The sequence below is a fragment of the Dama dama genome, chromosome 10 (assembly GCF_033118175.1).
Source record: "Dama dama isolate Ldn47 chromosome 10, ASM3311817v1, whole genome shotgun sequence".
Classification (NCBI taxonomy): Eukaryota; Metazoa; Chordata; class Mammalia; order Artiodactyla; family Cervidae; genus Dama; species Dama dama.
The window spans coordinates 8,064,484-8,087,329 of NC_083690.1; the positions used below are offsets into that span (position 1 = coordinate 8,064,484).

At 44.4% G+C, this 22,846-nt stretch overlaps 1 protein-coding gene across 4 annotated transcripts in view; it reads left to right on the forward strand.

The window, feature by feature from the left end:
- The window catches only part of LOC133064008 (RNA binding protein fox-1 homolog 1), a 436,966-nt gene that overhangs the window by 209,122 nt on the left and 204,998 nt on the right, over positions 1-22,846 (forward strand). Inside the window, exon 1 of one of the 4 annotated variants that reach the window (XM_061153953.1) lies at positions 15,935-15,989. The exons of the other annotated variants lie outside the window; for them this stretch is intronic. Within the exon in view, the coding sequence (XP_061009936.1) occupies positions 15,957-15,989 (33 nt within the window). The 5' untranslated portion in view covers positions 15,935-15,956. Of the gene's footprint in view, positions 1-15,934; positions 15,990-22,846 lie in introns of those variants that run through there. 4 annotated transcript variants of the gene reach the window in all.

Consider the following 22,846-nt stretch of genomic DNA (forward strand, 5'->3'; position numbering starts at 1 on the left):
GAAATAGGGAGCTCAATCCAGTGCTCTGTGACAACCTCGAGGGGTGGGAGGGGGTGGGAAGGAGGTCCAAGAGGGAGGGGACACATGTATACTTATGGCTGATTCCAGTTGTTGTATGGCAGAAGCCAACACAATATTGTAAAGCAATTATCCTCCAATTAAAAATAAATTTAAGGAAAGACAATGTGCAGATAGAAAAAGACAACATTTTATCCTAAAAAAAAAAAAAAAAAGCTCAGTTCAAGCCTTGGAAGACACAGTTCAGCGAGAAATCCTCTGTGCCCTTCCTGCCCCCGCGGGCCAGTGTGTTATTTTCCAAGCCTGGTGTGTGATTGTGGGTGTGATGAGTCAAGCTTCTTCTCTGCTCCCCCAGCCTGCTTGTCTCCTCCCAGGCTGGATTTTGACTCTGCTTTTTTTTTTTTTTTTCTGGAAAATGTCCTTTCATCCACTGTACACTGTCATCCAAGTTACATCTCTTTCAAATAACAGTAATGGTAATAAGAGCACATATACCAACTGCACTCCACTATCAAAAAAAAAAAAAAAGAGCACATATACTGTAACTATTATAGCAAATTAATTGGATACGTATTTTCAGGATGGTAATAGGAAATTTATATGCATTGCCTAATTTATTCCACAGATAACTCCATAAGGACGCACTATCAGTATCCCCACTTTAACAGAGAGAAACAAAGGATAGTTAATGTTACTTACTCAAGAGCGTGCACCTCAAGACAGAGACACGGGATTCAGTGAGTTTGGAGGGCATTATGATAAATGAAAGAAGTCAAACAGAAAAAAAGACAAATACTGTGTGTTATCACTTACATGTGCAATCTAAAGAATACAACAAACTAGTGAATGCATCGAAAAAGAAGCACACAACAGAGAGAATGGACTAATAGCTACCAGTGGGGAGGGGGTGATGGGCAAAAAGGGATGGAGGTGTGAGAGGTACAAGCTACTGGATATAGGACAGGCTCAAGGAGATATTGTGCAACATGGGGAAGATAGCCAAAAATGTGTAATAATTGTAAATGGAATGTAACCTTTAAAATTACATTGAATTAAAAAAAATTTTTATTAAAGAGGGAGAATCACAATTTACACAGCAGGCCTTTTGGCTCCAGAGGTGGGTTGAATTTTTAAAAGGTGTCACCCTGTCTTGTATGAGGAAGAGGAGGACTCTTTTTTTAAAAAAATACTTATTATTTTTTAACTTATTTATTTGGCTGTGCTGAGTCGTAGTTGTGGCACACAGGATCTTTCCTTGAAGTATGTGAACTCTTAGTTGTGGCATGTGGGATCTGGTTCCCTGACCAGGGATCAAACTCAGGTCCCCTGCATTGGGAGCTCAAAATCTTAGCCACTGGACCACCAGGGACATCCTGGGCTTGCATTTTTAGCATTCAGCAAATGGTTCCCCTTCCCAGACTAGCTCTTTAGTTTTGGGAATCATGCTATCTTCTTTTATTCTTTCTCTGTTCCCTCAAAGAGTGTAGACAATGTCTTGGAAAACCAGCAGAAACTCATTGATACTGTTCATTGAAATTTATTGTTGAATCCTCTAGACTATTAATAAAGGATCCCACAGAAAGGGGAGACCACTAAAGAAGATGCCCTAGAGAAAGCCAATAGAATATGGGGTAGTGAGAAGACCCCAGGCTGGAGTCACATTCTGGCTGTAGCTCTTAAGAGCAGTGTGGCTGTGAATAAGTCATTCCTTGATTGAGCCTCAGTTTTCTCATCTGTCAAATGGAGATAATAATATATTACTCAGAGTCCTTATGAGGATTTAATGGGTGTGCATTATAAAGGGCTTTATTAATGGTCATCAACATCATCATTAACATTTTTTCCCATAACATGTACTCAAGAGTTTGGCACATGCAAAGTTCATAGTAGGCCTTGTTTTGCTTGAATGTATTTCTAGCCCAACAGCATCATCCTAGATAGAAGTTTTGCTTCTTTAATTTGACCACTTCAGCATTCTCAAGACAAACAGAATGGAACACAAAAACAGTTTCTATCTTTCATATAATTGCTCCAAATCTCTTTCTCGTGGTGAGGAGAGAGTATGGTCTTTAGAGTCCTATTAAAATAAAAATGTAAAAATCAGTGATTTTGCACTGGACCCCAGAAATACAGCACGCATTAAGATTAGAGCCATTAGCATCCTTACCGATGCAGAAAAGTAGCTTGGGGAGTGGGTCCCTGATTCCGTCTGCCCTGCTTCATCTCTTCCCCTGCTTTGTCATTTCATTTGTGGTTGACTGCGGTCATCTTCCTTGTCTCCATCATTTTTCTCCAGTGCATTAGCTGTTCAGTGGTCAGAATACTCTTTCTATAGTCCAGATCTGACCATTCCACCCCCATTCCTGGAACTCTTCAATGGCCTCCCATTACTTAAGGAATCAAATCCAAACTACTTTATCTGGCATTCCCTCTTCTTGTCTGTATATCTGCAGCCTCATTTCATTTGTGGTTGACTGCGGTCATCTTCCCTGTCTCCATCATTTCTCTCCAGTTCATTAGCTGTTCAGTGGTCAGAGTACTCTTTGTAGAGCCCAGATTTGACCATTTCATCCCCATTCCTGGAACTCTCCAGTGGCTTCTCATTACTTAAGGAATCAAATCCAAACTATTTTACCTGACATTCCCTGTTCTTGTCTGTCTATCTGCAGCCTTATTTCTAGCTCTAGTTTCTGTTGAATCCCCACCACCCACATACTTCACTCACAGGAGTCTTCTCTGTGTTCTTTCTTTCCCTGAAGCTGATCTCCATGCTTTTCTTCTGTTTTAGATTCCCCCTAACTCACTCTAACTTCTCCTTTAAGACTCGTCTCCATCACATCCTTCTAGAAGCATTTGCTACACCTTCCATCTCTGAACTGGGATGCTTCCACTCTGGCTCCCATAATAATATGCATGTAGACACTTAAAAATTCATGAAACTTGCTTTGATTGTTGATTTTCCTGCATCTATCTTTATCCATCTTTTAAATATCCATTTGAGAAGAGACAGTTTTCTCACGCCCGAATGTACTTTACATTCATGTGCATGCTTAGTCATTGCAGTCGTGTCTGACTCTGTGCGACCCCATGGACTGTAGCCCAGCAGGCCCCTCTTTCCATGGGATTCTCCAGGCAAGAATACTGGAGTGGGTTGCCATTGCCTTCTCCAGGAGATCTACCCCACCCAAGGATCGAACCCATATCTCTTATATCTCCTGCCTCGGCAGGCGGGTTCTTTACCACTCGTGCCCCTTGGGAAGCCCATTTTACATTCATACAAACACACATGCTGATCCTGAGCCTACCAGGAGCCAGGCACACTGAATCAAAGTGTCATCTTTCTGGGCTGAAGACACAGGCCAGAAATACGTCTTGAGTGACTGACTGAATGAATGAAAGCAAGACATCCTACCATGTGTCTATGAGCTTTAAAGAAGAGCTAGTTCCTTTCTGATCAAATCCAGTGGAGAACCTTGCAGAATAGGAGCTAACTCAGACTGTCTGCTCATGCCTTAAGCATGTTGCATACTGGAGCGTGTTCACAGTTCTTCCCTGACCTCACACACGGTGAATGTCTGAGCTCTGTAGGCTATTTGTAGAGAGTTTATTTCATCTTTGCAGAAAGCTGCCCAGTATAAATATTAGTCAGTTGATTTCACACAGAGTTAAAACAAGCTTTTAAAAGCCTTTTACCTCTCCTGTCCCCAAACAGGTACTTTAGACAGATTCTCAAGAGCCTTGGGAAGCTTTGTCGGATTTGGTAAAGTGAAAGTTATGTTCTGTTCAGACGCGGCCTTCTGTGAAGGCTGTCTTGGGGATGATGCTGAAATTGTGCAGAAAGGGTCAGGGAAAGTGAAGGATTTTAACATCACAAAGATGAGGTGGGGGGTGGTGTAGGAATCAGACTTCCCTCTTCTGGATTCATCTCAACAAGATTGTTTCTGAAGCAGTTTTCCTTTGGTGCCAAGAAGGTAGCTTGGTATGTGAAGGAGCAAGGGCTTCATATTTCAATGGTCTGAGTTCATTCCTAGTTCTGCCCATCAGTTGGTGGTGGCTTAATCGCTAAGTTGTGTCTGACTCTTGAGACCCCATGAACTATGGCCAATCAGGCTCTTCTGTCCATGAGATTTCTCCAGGCAAGAATACTAGAGCGGGTTGCCATTTTCTTCTCCAGAGGATCTTCCCGACCCAGGGATCGAACCTATGTCTCCTGCATTGCAGGTGGATTCTTTACCCTTGAGCCACTATGCCCATCAGTTAGTCAATGACAAACATGAATCCGACCCAGCTCTATAACACTTGAAGCAATGGGTATCACCACCACAGACCAGCAGAAAGATCATATAAGCCACACATAGATTTTATTGTTGTTATTGTAATTCTGGTAGTCACATTAAACACAGTAAAAAGAAACAGATAGATTTAATTTCAAGATTTTATTCAACCCAGTATGTCTCAACAATAACTGAAAATGTTTTCTTTGATCCAATGTCTTCAAAGTATTATCATTTCAACCTGGAATCAAAATAAAACTATTAGACAGATACTTTGCATTCTTTTCCTTGTACTTGTCTCTGAAATTCTGTGTGCATTTTGTGCCTACAACACACCTTATGTCTGATTAACCAGATTCCAGCGGCTCAGTGACCACACGTGGCTCGCGGCCACACATCAGGGCAGCCTGGGGTGGAGCCACAATGCTTGGACAGATCTCTCAAGTTCTTAAACTTTTCCAATCCAGATCCCAAGATCTGCTTCCCAGAGATCAGACGAGATTGCAAGAAAATCATCATGTGTCCGAACTTCCTTCTTTTCATTGTAAAGGATGGAATAAGAAGACAAGATATTGCATTATATTTTTAGGGGGTTTGCTTGGTTGTTGTAGTTCTGTCACTGGACCTTAAGCTCCACGCGGTAGGGAGTGATTTCATTTAACACGGTGTCTCTGGACAGTACATGAGTACATTAGTGTATTAGTTTCCTAGGGCTCCGATAACAAAGTACCACACACCGGGAGTCTTCAACAGCAGGAATGTCTGGTCAAAGTTCTGGAGGCCAGAGGTCCAAGATCAAAGTGTCAGCCAGGTTGGTTCCTTTCGGAGGCTGTGAGGACGAACCTGGCCCATGCCTCTGTCCTGGCTTCTGGTGAGAGGCTGGCTTTCTTTGGTGTCCTTGGACCATAGGAGCATCACTTCAGTCTCTGCCTTCGTCTTCACATGGCGTTCTCTTTGTGTGTGTATCTATGTTCAGAGTACCCCCTTTTTATAAGAACAGTTGTATCAGATCAGGGGCCAGCCCTACTCTGGTATGACCTCGAGTTAACACGTGTTAATTCCATTTATGATGGAAGTAAGGTCACATTGTGAGACAGAGGGGCGAGAACTTCAAAAAGTTAATGGGGGAGCACAATTCAACCTCTAACAGCACGTGTTCATTATAGCAGCATATGTCCATTAAACCTAAATCAGATCCATGAATCAATAATACTTGACTATAAGGACCATTTATTGTCTACTCTGGGTGGATCCCAAGAATATTCCACTTTGTCTGAAAAAGATAGGCAGGTTAAAAATCAAACAAGGAAAACTGGACGTGAAGAGGATGAATGTTATTGATGGACAGTTCCACTCTGCAAAGGCACCTGCTTTGCAGTTATCTCATTTGAAAATATTTACATATGCTGCTTGAAGTTCTTTTGAATTAAACGTACTTAACTTCCATCAGCCTGTGTCCTAGCTAAAACTGCCTCAGAACTGTTCAGAAAAATGATCTTCAGTGTCTTCATTTGTATACAGAGTGATCACACACTTTATTTGGCCAGACTTAGATGCTGTTGTATCTAAATAAAATGTCTTGTCATTAGGCAAATTATCTCTTGTACACAAATAAGGTGAACTTCTTCCAGATTTTCAAAATTTCACTCTCCTCTTTGGATCCACCTTGACATTTTGCAAAACCTCTTCTTTAAGTCAGTCCAGCCCTGGTTTACTCCAAACTGTGTGCTGTACTCAGCTCAGCATTCATGGAGGCAATTATCCTTAAAACAACACACATCTTTAGCTACAGGAAAATACTTGTGCACTGACCAAACATACGTAAAGAATTCAAGGTTTTCCAGTCTCCGGTGGTGCTTTGTTTGAAGGTCCAGGGCTCAAGAGACCCTTGTGTTGGGGCAGCACCAGTTACTGAACTTGGTTCTTCACTTAGGAAAATGGAGTTCTTTGTTTTCAATCTCTCTTGACTTACTCTTTCACAAATAGCAATAACTTCAATACTGGCATGTTCATGCCAAGTTGGATTGTATTGAATTTGTAAAGTCAATAAAGTTTTATCTCCCCTTTGTTTTGGTGGGAATTTCAATTGTCATACTGGCCTTGTTTATTTCTCTTATTCTCTGTATAAAAGTTTATGAAATGAGGATGGAGGAAACCCAGAAATGCATCACGCAATCAAGTCTGTTGATATAGCCAGACTTGTTGGGTCATATGGATGGAAAATTTAGGGAGCCGTGTGATGCAGTGGCAGTATATCTAGAGTTCAGATCTCAGCTAGAATGTGTGTTCGCTGTCTGAATTTGGACATGTCACTGAGTTATTTGACCTCAACTTTCTCTTCTGTTAAATGGGTATATATGGTACCCATCCTACCTACTTTCCAATGCAGTTTGGAGGCTCACACAGACCATGTTTGAATGCTCTCAGAAGCCTTTTCATTGTATCCTTGGCTAAGCAGCTGTGATGATGTCTAAGATGAGAGTGATAAGCTCTGTCCTATTTATTTACCTAAACTGACCACCTGACTTATTGATGTGTTTCTTCTGTTTCAAACATTTGAGTTTCTTCAAGAGAAAAGGTATCATCAAACAGTGCAACTTAAAAGATCAGATCCTTTCTTTTCTTTTTCTTCACTCTTCCCTTGACTTTATTTACCGTCATTGCATTTACTCTGTGACTGACCAAGATGTTTTTGAGCGTCTATTCAAATGCTCCTGGGAAGATGGTACTCAGTAATGCAGACCTCCCTCAAGGGCCCAGATAATTCAGGTCTCTTCCCTCAACGGCCTTACAATCCAGTAACTTCCAGGTCTCTATCTCAGCTCACCCGTGGCTCTGAAAATAACCTCAACACTTTCTTTGACTTTGTTTTCATTGATTCTGCCACTCTGGGTATGAGTTATTTCCTCCTTCTGCAGCACTAAACTGGCCTCTCCACACATGATTTTGTCAACCTGCTTCATATCATCTGGCTATGTTCTACTCACCCTTCAACTCGAGGTTTAGACATCAATTCTTCTGGAAAGCCCTCCTTGATAAACCATAGGGGTTAGGCGAGCTCTCTTAGCGCTGTATATTTCTCTTCTCTTGGCACATACCCCATCAAACTGTACATTCCCAGGCTATTCTGTGACTTCTGCCAACTTAGAGCTGCAGAGGTTTCTGGGCTGCGTGAATCCTTGTCACCACTGTAGCCCCTGAAGCTAGCAGAGGACCTGCCATACCAAAGATGCCCAGGACTTTGCTACTGAAACAATGGCGTGAATATCAAGTTCTTGCCTATTTGAATAGTTCATTGCCCTTGCTTTCTGGCAGTCTCTCCTAATTTCATTTCTTCCAAATCCAAGTATAATTCATTTTGTGACAGCCTTTTTTTTCAAGTTGGCAAACTATTAGAGGCTAAAACTTATGCAACGCACAATGAAAGACAAGGTCATATTTTATCATCTTTGCCTGTTGCCTTAACCAGATTAGACATCTTTCTACAAGTAAGGTGAATGCAAGCCAACAGATATTTATCATGTCAAACACCTGATTACAAAGGACGGAAGAAAAAGAGGGAAGTGTTAAAGATGAAGATGGCAAGTCCCTGCTTTGAAGGAGTTTACAGTCTTAGGAGAGGCTCATAATAGCCATGTAGTGAGATTGGAAAAGACTCATTGGAAAAGATCCTGATGCTGGAAAAGATTGAGGGCAGGAGGAGAAGGGGGCAACAGTGGATGGGATAGTTGGCTGGCATCACCGACTCAATGGACATGAGTTTGAGCAAACTCTTTACTATCTGGGAGATAGTGGAAGACAGGAAAGCCTGGCATGCTGCAGTCCATGGGGTCACAAAGAGTCGGACATGACTTAGTGACTGAACAACAACAAGGGAGATAGGATAACTGCAAACACCAAAAAAAGAAAGAAAAAAGAAACCTCAAAGGTTTGGTTCTGGAAATTCATTATAAGTTATGTGGAGGAGGTACATAGTTTCTGTATCTTAAGAATGTCTTGTCTCCTCAAGGTCACGGGTTGTCTCAGCTATGTTTAGGATCCACTTTTGAGAGAGGACCAAGGAAGAAATGTTGATTAGTGTCCTTGGGATACAGACTTTCCTGATAGGTAGAAAATTCCGTTTTCATAATGTGATGTGAGTGAGGTTGCTTCAATTAGGAACATCCACGGTGGAGCCACACTATTCTGGGCTTCCTGGTGCTTGCAGTATGTGCAGCAACCCGCTCTCTCACAGAGATGGTTGTCTTACACCAAATCTATTAGTTCCCTATTATAGAGGCAGGCAGAGAATCCCCTGGATAGCTACGATGGAGTAAGTAGCACAGCAATATTATCCCAAGTCATATCTGCAGGGTAACTGTAAGCAAGCTGTTTAGGGGAACACAAGCCATTCTTTTCTTGTTGTGGATATGGTTAAATGTAGTAATATTAGCAATGGTGCAAGTCTTTGAAATTCATCTTGGATAGAAATTTAACGCTGATGTTACCCTGGTGGTGGTGGCGAGAACTTTTTTTTTGCTTCTTTAGAAAATAGCTCCTTGTGAAAGGAGGTCAATTGTGGATTGAAGGTTTCCTCCATACCCAGGAGATGAAGGGTCTTTGTGGAATGATGAGTTAAAATGCGTCGATCTGTTCCTTCCATTATGGAAACAGTTTCTGCTAATATTTATTTGCTTGGTTCAATTGTCAATTAGTTCATCTGCCCTTCTGTCTGCACCACTATATTTGGGACGGTGGTGGGCAGCTCCAACTGTCACTCAGGAATAGATGGGAATGACAGTGAGGCCATGCTATTGATGCAAAAGAGGATGGCTGAACTTTTGCTGCCCTGAATTCCCTTTGTGTTTGCAATCATGAAAGTGGTCCTACGATGTCAGCTTCTGGTTTCTCAGTTTCCTATAGTTATGTGAGAGATTACATTGGGGGAAACTGGATGAGCAAGACACAGCAACTGTCCTGAATTTTATTTTTTTTCAACTTCTTACTTTGCAGTCAGAATTAGATTGGTCAAACTATGATTTTCATCCTTCCTCTTGGGGTGACCTCAGATTATTTGCATAGTCTTTCAAAGCTACCCATCTAGAAAATGATGGAGGCTGTGGAGTGCATTGAGGGAGTTAACATTTATACAACATTTAGGGCAATAGAATGCATATGTTAAGAGCCATTCTAATTATATCCTTATTTATTTATTTTTATTTCTGGCTGTCCTGGGTCTTCATTGCTGCACAGACTTTTCTCTAGGGGCAAGCAGAGGCTACTCTCCAGTTGCAGTGAGCAGCTTCTCATTCCAGTGGCTTCTCTTGTTGCAGAGCTGGGACTCTGAGGCGTGGGGGCTTCAGCAGTTGCAGCTCCCAGGCTCTAGACCACAGGCTCGATAGCTGTGGCGCACAGGCTTAGTTGCTCCGTGGCGTGTGGGGTCTTCCCAGATCAGGGATTGAAACTGTGTCGCCTGCATTGGCAGGCGGATTCTTTACCACTGAGCCATCAGGGAAGCCCTTCTAATTATATTCTTGTTGTTATTAATAATGTTTTAATCACCATCATCATTATTAACACTACTAACCCCTCTTGGGTTCTGGATCTTGAGATGACAAGAACAAGGTCTCGTGCCTTTTTGGTGACTTCCAACTTTGGCTAGAATACTTCAGAAAATACATTGTGATTGAATAGTTATACCATAGCCCTTACAGATATCAACGCTCATCTTAGCCAACACAGAGGTCAATCATAGCATCCTTGAAGGAAACTCAGCTTTGGAGAAAGATGTGGATTTGAGGTCTGCCTCTGCCTCTTGGTGGCTCACTGGTAAGGAACCCGCCCGCCAGGACAGGCGACACAAGAGCCACGGGTTGGGTCCTTGGGTCAAGAGGATCCCCTGGAGGAGGAAATGTATTCTTGCCTGGAACCCACTCCAGTATTCTTGCCTGGAAAATTCCATGGCCAAAGGAGCCTGGCGGGCTACAGTCAGTGGGGCCACAAAGAGTTGGGCACAAGTGAGTGAGTGAGCACACATCTGCCACTTACTAGCTTCCAGAAACCTTTCTCTTCTCTATCTGTGAAATGGGTTTGATAACAAATAAGTTCCGTAAATACACTGTTCCTGTAAAAATGAAGTTAGACATGTATATCAAGTGGCTACCATTATCTAATGCTGCGAAGGAATTCAATGACAAGCTGCTGTTCTGTCTGGTACTTTTTTTTTTAATTAATAATGGGCAATAATAAGGCATTTACAGCTATTTCCACAGACAGAGAAGTGAAGCCCTATGCCACATGGCTTTCCAAGAAGAAGTCTTTCAGTACAATGTTGGGATATTTCAATAGGGAAAATTTTTTATTTTCAACAGTGCAGAGGAACATTTGATAGTTTGACTTTGTTTCTCAGCTCCCTAAGTTACTGGGTGATTCAGAGCATGTCTTAGTCCTTATCGGGACCTGAGAATTTTTCAAGGGACAAAACATTTTTAATATATGCATGTGTGTACCACTCTTTAAGATGCTGCAGACAACAGTGGTGAGAAAAAACAGCAGGGGTTCCTGCCCTCGTGAAGTTTACAGTCTGGTTGGAGACTGATCTCAAAATATAGAGTTGGCCCCAAAGTTGGTTCAGAATTTTACATCATATCTTACAGAAGTGTCCTCAAACCTCCAGGATCTAATGCCTGATGATCTGAGGTGGAGCTGATGTAATAGTAAGAGAAATAAGTGAGTGAGTGAGTGTTAGTCACTCAGTCGTGTCCAACCCTTTGTGACCCTATAGGGTATAGTGTCCCAGGCTGTTCTGTCCATGGAATTGGCCAGGCAAGAATACTGGAGTGGGTAACCATTCCCTTCTCCAGGGCATCTTCCCGACCTAGGGATTGAACTCAAGTCTCCTGCATTGCAGGCAGATTCTTTACCATTTGAGCCATCAGGGAAGCCCAACAGAAATAAAGTATACCATAAATGGAATGCACTTAAATCATCCCCAAACCATACTCCCTCCTTCCCAGGTCCCTGGAAAAATTGTCTTTCACGAAACCAGTCCTTGGTGAGGACCACAGTATTACATGAAAACCCAAATGAAGTTTTTGGCCAACCCAATATACGTAATGTAAAAATACACATAATGTCAAAATCAAATTATACGTCATGTCAGACTTTGACAAGGATTTTAAAGGACAAGTCAGGGTCCTCTAAGACCCTGTGGATGCAGGGAGCAAGATAAGAAAGCCCCCATTCTTACGTGCCTGAGACTGTTGACTGGGAACTTCACTTGCTCCAGAGGCTAATAATTATTATTTTTTTTTTGACACAAGTATGTTTCTCTTTGGAAATACCACCTCATAAGCCACCATGTCAAGGCTACTGATTAGCAACAAGTGCCATAAATATTTGATTTTTAAGGAGTTGAGGAAAACAACCTTTCCGTTGCCTTCTGTGTCTCCACACGGAAAGTCAGGATGGAACGTTTCGTAAGCGTGACACCTCACCGTTGCAAACCCGCCGCCCCCTCCCCTGCTTCGTGTTTCTGGGGCTGGGGTTTTCAGCCGCGTCAAGGTGGCTCCTGGCCTCTCTCCCCTCTGTGCCTGCCTACGGAGGCTGGGAAGGCGAGATGAAACAAATTGCTTTGACTCCAATCTGTGACGTGGATTCCTGTCATCATGGTTGTTTGTTGGTTTTTTGTGAATTATGATCCCAGAGCAATTTCAGAGCTCTTTGTTCCAGAGATTATTTTTTGGTAAGCTCATATAGTTAGGAAACCAAGGTTTGTATACTGACCTTACAAACTACAAAGATCAGTTTGTAAGCTGACCCATCTCCAAGTGTTTAAGGATGTGGGGCTTAGGAGTCTGATGGATTTCAGTAACTAGCTCTTACTAGTTGTATGAGTAGCAGGACGTACTGGGTTGACCAAAAGGTTCATTCAGGTTCTTCTGTAAGATGTTATTAAAAAACCTGAATGAAACTTTTGGCCAACCTGATAACTCCGCCTCGCTTAAAAAGAGAATGATAGTAGGTACCACATTGGGTTCTTATTAAATGAGATAATATAGGCAAAGCTGCTTTGCTGAATTTTGTATCTTTGGTGCTTAGAACAGTGACTAGTACCTAGTTAATACTCGAGAAAAGTTTTCTTATCATCACCATCATCTTCATCACCACCATCATCTCCTTCTGTATCTTCTTCATCACCACCATCATCTCTGTATCATTATCAGCTTCATCACCACCATCATCTCTGTATCATCATCTTCTTCTTCACCACCATCCTCTCCATCTTTATCATCACCACCACCGTCATCATCTTCATCCTCTTTATCATCGTGATCATCTCCATCTTCATCTTAGCATGGATTCAGTGACAGGAACTCTTCAATAAGGGTCCCACCACTTACCAAATTTATAAACTCCCATGGTGGCAAATGTTTTTTCATCTATTTGGAGCCTCAGTGTTCTTACCTTTAAAAAGACCATAATATCTATCTCGTGGGGGGTGGTTATGGAGATTAAAGTGCCTAGCACACAGTAGAATGAATCCAACACACCTGCCCATGTGTTTTTCAGAGAAGGAAGAACTTTGCTGGACTAGAAAGGGGACTGATATCATCCCTACAGTGAGGCATATATGCTCAAGGACTTTCTAAATTATGAAACACATTCCCATATATTTGATCCCTAGAGCATCACAAGAGCCTCATCAGGAAGGAGAATATTTGTTTTTTTGTTTTTTGTAATAAGGAGAATATTTTTGATTTGTATTAATAAATGAGGAAACGGGGTACACAATAGTTCCACCATTGAGTTTCTGGTTTTTCAGCATTTGTCTCCAACCCGGTAGTCACAGCACCAATAAAAAGTTAGATGGTAACCAACAGGGAAATTACCCAGCATAGAGTTTTTTATTTTACTTATTTTATTGCAATCCATAAAAGGTTTTACATCACAACCCAATTCACCCGCATAAAAGTTTCATGAAACATTTCTCTTACTCTATTCTATTCTTTCCCAGTGTAGTACAGTTTATTTCATTTAGAGAATGTTGATGCGATAACCCCCTACCAGAGTTTTACATCCCAAGGGATCACACCTGTAATTTGAAAACAATACATTTCACCCCAAAATTGTGTATAAGAACAGTCTGAGGCACCTTCACACAGTGCTCAAGGCTGGATCCCACCCACCCTCAGAGATTTTAAGCCGGTGGGTCTGGGGTGGTGTTCTAGCCTCTGGCTCTGTAGGACCACCCCTAAGTGACCCTATGGCCCGTGGGCTAAAGAGTAATGTCCTGTTACATCACTCTGATTGGCTCCACCTGAAACACTCTCCTCTACTAGGTGTTTTGACTTTTTTGGGTTTTGGGTTTTGGGGGATTTTTTGCATTTTCTCTATCACTTCCCAGAACACCAAGGAATCTGCCTGTCTTGGTCTCACACTTTTTGCTTTCTAGGAGAAAGCAAGACCCCTGTATTTGCTTGAAAGACAGAAGCTCAGCTCTTCAGTTATCAGTTGGACAAGGGGCTTGTGGCTCAGAATGACTGCTGAGTCCACCTATTGAGTGAGTCCTTTGAGAAGGGGCTCTGGTCCTCTGGTGATGCGGTTTCGAGAGGGGAGCTGACTCATCCCTTTAAGGAACCTGAGTGAAAGTGAAAGTCGCTCAGTCGTGTCCGACTCTTTGCGACTACATGGACTGTATAGTGCATGGAATTCTCCAGGCCAGAATACTGGAGTGGGTAGCCTTTCCCTTCTCCAGGGGATCTTCCTGACCCAGGGATCGAACCCAGGTCTCCTGCATTGCAGATGGATTCTTTACCAGCTGAGCCACCAGGAAAGCCCAAGAATACCAGAGTGTGGGTAGTTTATCCCTTCTCCAGCAGATCTTCCCGACCAGGAATTGAACCCAGGTCTCCTACAGTATAGACAGATTCTTTACCAACTGAGCTACCAGTGAATCCCAAGGAACCTGAGAGGGCTGCTTAATTTCATCCTGCATTAATTAATTAATTGATTAATAATCATATCCCCAGACTGTGATTGGAAATAGGAATGTAAGAATGGTACAAATACTGTTTATCCAGATTTTCTTTCCAACCCTGGGAAGCTGGGAATTGAAAAAAAAAAAAATCACCCAGGGGCTCCCTGAACTCACACCACCAACAGATCAGCAGGAAAGTGGAATTCTTCCGGGCAGCCTTCTCCACCCTCACCTCCTCCTCTGTTATACAATTTAATTACAAGTTTAATCACTTCAGAAACCTCATCCATTCCCTCCAGTGTACCGAGATCTCTCCTTTCCAAGCAGGCGTCTCAGTGATAAGCGGCTGTCCATGCAAAGAGTGGATGGGTCTCTTGAAACCTCTCCTTGGGCAAGCCAGAAAGACATGACTAAATAAAAACTGAGACTGTGTTGACATTTCACTGCGGTGGTTGTAGTTTTAATAATAAAGGAAGAACAAAGTATTTGCAGCTTTAAATAAAGAGGCAGCATTTGGCATTGAAATCACAGGGGATTTTGTACGAGGTTTTATTTTTGCTCATTGGGAAACAAGAAAAAAAAATGAACTTAGAAGAGACAGAAGTTCAAGACAAGAGAAAAACAAGAGGCTGATTTCCCTTCATGCCCTTGATCATCACTGGGGTTCTGGGGTCAAGGGTGGGTTCCTTTTCTTCAGAGTCTACTGTAGGTCCTTCCTGTTGAGTCCTCAGGGACAAAGATGGTTTTGGATTTTGCTCACCACGTTATTGAATGTGATGAATGAAGCTGTTTATCTAGCGCATCCTCTGAGACAGGGCGCCGTGCGTGTTTGTTTTCCCGTGATTTGATTTTTATCATGATCTTCTCACAATTACCCTGTGAAGTCACTCATCATGTTCCCCATTAAACAGAAGCAAAAAAAAAAAAAAAAAACCAAAAACTGGAGCCCAGGGCATTGCAACAACTTGCCTGAGATCACGCAGAGAGTCTGCCAAGGAGCCAGGCCTGAGCATCTTCCACACACTCGCCCCTGACAGTATTTTAAGATCAATTTACAATTAACCACTCAGCTTTGTTATACATTTATCTGCAGTGTTCTCAGGGTGTGTTTTTTAAAAACATATCCATCACCATCTCTCTTATCTCTTCAAGCTCTGTCTTCATCTCTCTTCTGTCTCCTCCCCTGCTCCTTTTGGCGTTTCCCCCACTCCCGCCCATCCCAATATAAAACAAAAATAGGAGAGTCGCGCGAGCTTCCCAGTGGAATTCCTAAGTTTGCTTGCATACCATATATTTAGTTTAGTAATGAAAAATTCCAGCTCCGGGCGGTGCAGAGGATAGCATTTCTAATGTTTTTTAAACAGCTATTAATGTAGTCGAGCGCTGTGTGGGTTTTCTTTCTTTCTTTTTTTTCCCCCTTCCTCGTCTATATAATCATCTGCTCAGCGTACACTCGGAAGCGGAGAGCAGGGGCCAGAGGAGGGGCGGGCTGTGATTGATGGATCAGCTCCAGGAAGGAGTCCCCTCTGGGGCTGGTTTGGGGAGCAGTCAGATGTTGAGGAGGAGGTCAGCCGGGCGGCCCCGGCCCCCCCGCCCCCCGCGCCCCCGCCGTCCCCACGTTGCTCAGCGCACACACCCTCACTCCTCATCGAGGCTCTCTCCTGCCAGATGCTCTGTGGTGTGGCACGAGGACAGCTGCTAAGTTTATGGAGGAGAAAGGAAGCAGGATGGTACCGCAGGTATATTTCCCCCATGTTTCTGTTTCACTCGAAACTGCTTTGAATGGAGCGGAAGCCTTTCTTGGTATGAAGTCTCTGTTGCTCTGTGTGTGATGTGGATTTTGCTCCTTGAATCATGCCGGGAGGGAAAGGAGAGGAATTCAGCCAAGTGTGTGTGTGTGTGTGTGTGTGTGTGTGTGTGTGTGTGCAGGAGCTTTTCTGCTTGATGTGTAAGAACTGAGCTGGTCTTCGAACCCGCAGGTTAATGATGTAATTTTGCATTTCCCTTCTTTGGTTTCAGTGCCCCCAGGGGTATGATGCAGTTTTAGTTCTTTTCGGTCCAGCACTGGAGGCTTTTCTCTGAATATGCGCAATTTCTTGCCAGAGAAGCAGAACAGACCAGGTTGAGAAACTCAAGTACCAAACTGTCAGTAAGAAGGAGAACTGCAGGCAGCCAGGAATGGACAGTCGGAGTTGGTGGGAGGGGTGGGTCCCAGGGCGGGAGACACTGCTTTTCTAGACGGTGTGTAGAGGTGTAACCAGTTGGTTTAAGAGGACTGAACCATTCCCTTGCATTTCTTTACTAGAGGGGCTGTTTAGGCCAGAAGAGATTTGAGGGGACGAGAAATGGACTGGGAACGATAAATTTCAGACACAAAAGGAGAAAGGATGCTCTAGAAGTTTGATGATTAGAGCTGGGAAAACACACACACACAGACGGGAAAGAAAAATACTTAAAGTCCACCTTGGCAGGCACTTTTCCCCCTCAGTAAAAGTCAGACAGTTCACGGTGAAAAGAATAAATCCGTTCCATGCTCTGCCACGTAAGGACTCTTTTCTGCAGTTGAAATGTGCTTTGCATTAGATGGTGAGCCAAAATATTTTGCCAAGTCCGATGGGCTGCCAGTCTTGGTTCATTTATTAGTTTCCCAAAACTACTTTATTAAGCCACTCAGGGCTGTGCCCGGGAGAAGGGGATGTCTAACAACAACAACAACAAAGAAAACTCACCAAAATACAAAAGAAAACACCTCCCATTTTCTCTCTGGCTCTGCCTCCTGAGAAAATTAAGGGTGTGGGATGTTTCAGCGACCAAGGAGATTCTCTGTATTTGTGGGGTGTCTCACTGAATGCCTGCAAGCAGCAAAGTCCACACACTATGCTAATGGTCAGATTACGGTATTTGTCTTAAAATAGCAATAATATCCTGGCTATTTCATGCTTCAGTAAAATATTTAAATTGAAATGGCACTTTTTTTTCCTTTGGTGAATCAGACTTGGTTGCATTTTAATAACCCGCTTTCCTCTCTGTAGCTGGAGTGCAAACTACCCACCGGGGTGTTTCGGGAAATTGGTGGGGGTTCCCACGTCATCTGGCTGCTGTTGAGTTGCTGTTCTAATTAATGTTTGGCCCATGAGGACGAAGAAGTTTCTTTTCCATTTATCCTAATAGGTGCTCTTGATTTCAAATTTCTACCCAGTTCTGCAACAGCCAAGGGTGGGTTTGAAAACATGAGGTCTTGGCTTCTTTTTTCTTCCCTTTTGTGTATTGGGCAGTAACCCAGGGAAGTCCAGGCACTGAACATCAGATGCTAGGATTGCAAAAGCACTTGAAGCACCCCCCTGATGATGTGGTTGTTCAGTTGCTAAGTTGCGAGCCCATGGACTGCAGCACACCGGGCTTCCCTGTCCTTCACTATCTCCCAGAGTTTGCTCAAACTCATGTCCATTGAGTCGGTGATGCCATCCAACCATCTCATCTTCTGTCATCCCCTTCTCCTCGTGCCCTCAATCTTTCCCAGTCTCAGGGATGATGTGGAGGTACATGCAAGGCAGAATCACCCTCTGCTGTCAACTCAGTACCCCCACAAGCACCCTGACTCAGGAAATATCAGCATCTCCCTGATCATTCCACTTATTTGGGAAAAGCAGGCATTTGGCATTAAGGTAGGGGGATGATCCTCAGTCAGGAAAGAATCTGCCTGCAATGCGGGAGACCCGGGTTCGATTCCTGGATTGGGAAGATCCCCTGGAGGAGGGCATGGCAACCCACTCCAGTATTCTTGCCTGGAGAATCCCATGGACAGAGGAGCCTGGTGGGCTGCAGTCCATGGGGTCTCAAAGAATCAGACACAACTGAGCAACTAAGAACAGCACAGAGGGATGAAGGGAGCATCTGCAAATCAGGGAATGTCTAGTCAGCATGCTCTGGAAAATGGTTTCCTGTCCCCACCACTGACATGAAATTGGCTTCAGCTTCCCCTCATTTCCCCTCATTCCCTGCCCTGGAGCATGTCCACGTGACTTAAGACTTGTCTTGACCTGGAGTGGAAAAGATGCCCTTAATGTGAATATGGACTTCCCAAGTGGCGCTAGTGGTAACGAACCTACCTGCCAATGCCAGAGATACAAGAGAACAGGTTCGATCCCTGCGTCAGGAAGATCCCCTGGAGGAGGGCACGGCAACCCACTCCAGTACTCTTGCCTGGAAAATCTCATGGACAGAGGAGCCTGGTGGGCTGTAGTCCATAGGGTCCCAAAGAATTGGACAAGACCGAAGCGACTTAGCACACAAGCACAAGGTGAATATTTTTTTTCCCAGAAAATTCATGTCAACCATGCTAAGAATCCAGGAGCATCACTAGGGAGAAAAGAAAGACATCTCTGAAGCCCTTTGAAGGTGAAAAATAATTCCATAGGAAGAACGATGATCTTAATTAAATATTAGATGTAATTAGCCCAAAGTGCAAATGTTGGGAATATTAATTAGGGTCTCTTTGGAATGGTTGTCAGTGTTAATAAGTAACCGCAGGGGGTCCCCCCAACATCTGTCTGAGAACTCCAGGAATGGGCGTGCATCTCAGGCTCCAAGGACTTGAGTGCTACCTGTAGGCTCCTTGGCTACCTTGGACACTGTCTCTTAGAGTTGAGCACCCTGGTTTTGCCAGATTGGTGCAGGTTTGGGTGGAGGTTGGGGGTTTGTCCTGGCTCCAGTGCCGCCCCTACTTGGTCCTTGCCCTTGGCCCTGGGAACCTCAGAGCCTTCAGAAGCCAGGCTTCAGGCTTGAGGTGGTGGAAATTTCCCAAGCTGCTATTCTAACACTTGCCAAAGGATCCCCCTTGCCCCTCCCCAACCTGGCAATCAGAAGCCTGGCCTCTTTGAATCAAATACCCTAGCACCTGGGGGCTCCCCACGGGTGCTAGTGGTAGAGAATCTGCCTTCCAGTGCAAGAGATGAAAGAGACGAGGGTTCGATCCCTGGGTCGGGAAGATGCCCTGGAGAAGGAAATGGCAACCCACTCCAGTTCTCTTGCCTGGAAAATACCATGGACAGAGGAGCCTGGAGGGCTACAGTCCATGGGGTCACAAAGAGTTGGACACGACTGAGCAACTGATTGACCCTAGCACCTGCCATGCCACCTGATGGAAAACGGGTCTCAGGGTCACTGTATATGTGACAGAGAGTGGCTTATTTATTTAAAATCAGAAACGTATCTCCCAACCAGGGGATCTTCTTGGGGGATGAGAAATACCTTGGCATGGGATAAACACGAGCTCTGGTTCAACTCCTGGCTTTCCTCAGAGATAGCTGTGGCTGTGGCCTCACAATATTATTTACCGGCTCTGGGCCATGGTATCCTTTACAATGAAATAAAGTGGGATTCCAGATGCAAAGCATGCAAAGCAGAGTCTAGACCTTGGCACTATTAACCTTCAGAGCTGGATAATCCTTGGTGGTGGGGTGGGGTGATCCTGTGCATCTTAGGGTGTTCAGCAGCATCTCTGGCCTCCTAGATGCTGGTGGTTCCCCTTAGTCCCCAGTTGTGACAAACGAAAGTGTCTGTAGTCATTGCTTCATGTCTCCTGGGAAGAGATCATCCTTGCTTGAGGACTCTTGCTGTAAAACGCTCAGCACCATGCCTGGTGCCCACTAGGCGTGAGTGTCACTTGCTTTGTCTTCTGGGCTCTGGTTTGAAGAGGGTGTCTTTCAGATGGAGCAGAGACGTGTGATGCCATCACTAGTCTTCTCATAAGCCCACTTTTGCTGGGTTTGATGCACTTGTGTGTACAATGTAGATGTCTGGTGATTCAGAGAAGATTCTGGAAAAGATTCTATGGCATCCTTCTTCCACCATGCTTAACACTGGGCCACCCCTTCCTTGGTTTAGGGAGAAGGCATCCCCTTTTCTCTCCCTGCTTCACCACTGACTGTATTTCCTGCCCAAACTCTTTGTGCAACCACAGCTTCTGAAGTGATGGCCCCATGACTCATGATAAGTCTGTCACAACGATGAGAAAACCTTTTCTGCAAAGGGCCTGATAGTTCAATAGTTTAGGCTCTGTGGGCTGTATGGTCTCTTGTCATAGTGACTCAACTCTGCCATTGGGACACAGTGAGCATGGTTATGTCCCAATAAAACTTTATTTACAAAAACAAGTCATGGGCCAGATTTCTTCCAGAGTTCATTTGCCCATCCCTCTCCTATCCCCACCCCTTCCATCCTGTTGCCCAGTGAAGCCACACAGAGCCCAGAGTTCACTGGCCAGGCATGCACTCACTTAGCAAGCACTGGGGTCTGCTGACTTTGCAGCCAGTGTACTTCGGAAGCCTGGAGATAGAGCAGAGAATGTGACGCAGTCTCCCACCCTCCGGATGTTCACAGGCAAATCAGCAGGCAATGGCGGTACCTCCAGTTACGTGGGAAGTGAGCAAAGCTGCGGTAGAGCTTAGAGGACAGGCAACTGATGTGGTTTAAGTGTCAAAAAGACTGGCTGGGGGATCTGGAGCCTCAAAGAGAAGCCGAGGGCTCCCCTGGTAGCTCAGTGGTAAAGAATCTGCCTGCCAATGCAGGAGACACGGGTTCAATCCCTAGTCCGGGAAGATCCCACGTGCCAGGGGACAACAAAGCCCATTTGCCGTGACTACTGAGCCCGTGCTCTCGAGCCCAGGAGCCACAACTACTGAAGCCCATGTGCCTAGAGCCTGAGCTCCCGAAGAGAAGCCAGCACAGTGAGATCCCCACACACCGCACGTTGAGAGTAGCCCCCACTCGTTGCAACTAGAGAAAAGCCTGTGCAGCAATGAAGACCCAGCAGAGTCAAAAGTAAATAAATAAATATTTTAAAAAAGAGAAAGAGAGAGAAGCTGAGACTAGCCAGGCAAGGGAGTAGGGGAGAACTTCCCAAGCACAGGAGGCAGCGAGCAGAAAGACATGATGTTGTTGAGAAAATAAAAGAGACCATACACTTCTTGAGGTCAAGCCCTTCCCTGGGCAATGCAGAGAGGGGTCAGATCCTAGCACGGAGCGGCTACTGTTTTGCAGAAGCACATGGGATTGGTTCTCTCTTCCTGAGATGGCTCTGCCATGCGGAAAGGCTAGGTGGGCGTATACGTTCCCGTGAAAGCATTTCTACTGAAGGCGGAGCAAGGAAAGCTGTGTCTATTTTGACCATCTCTCTCTACCCCTAATCCTGTGAGCATTTCAGGCTCCCTTGGTGTTTTTTACAAGACTGTCTTTCAGAGACAAGCGAGGGGAGGGGCAGGAGAGTCTGAAATAGATCTTTGGGCAGAAGTGAAATCTGTCCCAGTGTATTTCCCTTTGGAGTATTCTCAAGGTCCCAAAGCTTCTAGGGCTTCTCATGAGCCAGAAAGAAGTTGCATCATATGGAATCTCTGTGCACAAGTCTATGTTCCTTGAGCAGCCCTCTAGAAGAAAAGAATGCTAGTCGGCTAATACACAGTAGAGGATTTTTTTTTTTTTTGTATCAGTCAAGACCTTTTAGCTTGCATGTAATAGAAAACTGGGCTTACACAGACATTTACTGAGTTATGGAATTTAAACAGCAGCATTACTGACTGCAGGAAGAGCTGGATCCATGACTTCAGATGATGTCAGGGGGACTCAGTGGGTCTGCGTCTCCATTTCTGGGCTCCGTTTTCCTCCAGGTCAGCTTCTGCTTTAGGGAGACCCCCTTTCAAGAGGCATTTTCTTGTAGCTCCAAGCTGGTATTATGTTTTTCAGCTGCCAGTCATCGTAGTGAAGGAACTTCCTCCCCGAATACCAGTCAGGTCCCAGGATTACGCCTCACTGGAGTGGCAAGGGGTCAACTCGCTAACCAGCTTAGAGAGACGGGCATGAGCCCCCATCACTGTGGCCATGAGAGGAGAGTCCTCTGGTCAGCCAGGCTGGGTCACGTGACTCCGAGGTGGGCTGGGAGTGGGAGTGTCCCCCAAGAGGAACCGGGCTTATCCTTGAAGAGGCTGAACAGTGAGCAACAGTGACGGTGAATGTGGTTTTCCAAGGACAGACAGTTAACTTTGCACCTCAAACAATCCAACCCCAGCACAGTCGGACCCTCACAGCCCCCAGGTGCCATGAAAACATGTTGCCAAGAAAGCCACAGCTGTGCATTTTTGCTTCCGATGGCATAGACATTTGGAGAAATTAGTCCAGGGGAGGAAAGGCCCTGCTGGGGGTGTTTTCACTTGTAAAATGTTTTAAACTTATCCTAAGCACTGTTCTCTTCCAAGTGTCATCTTTAACATTCTAATTAAGGTTCCTTCTAAACAAATGCACCAGCTCTTGGCACTGCTTTGAGAATTAACTTTTTTTTTTTCCTACCCTCTCTGTCATAATGGGTTTTGCTGCACTCAAGTTGCTTGGGCTGGAGATGCTCTCAAATGTCAGTGGCAGGGACTCTGGAGATGGGAGAGATTCTGACATTGTTGCCCTGGTATCATTACAGGAGGGCTGAAGTCACATCTAATTGACCACAGACAATGGGAGAGGAAACTATTTGGTGGGCTTAATTGCTAAGCTTTCCCTCTCTCTCTCTCTCTGACTGTGCAATCCCATTTCTTAAGACCATGGAAAATTT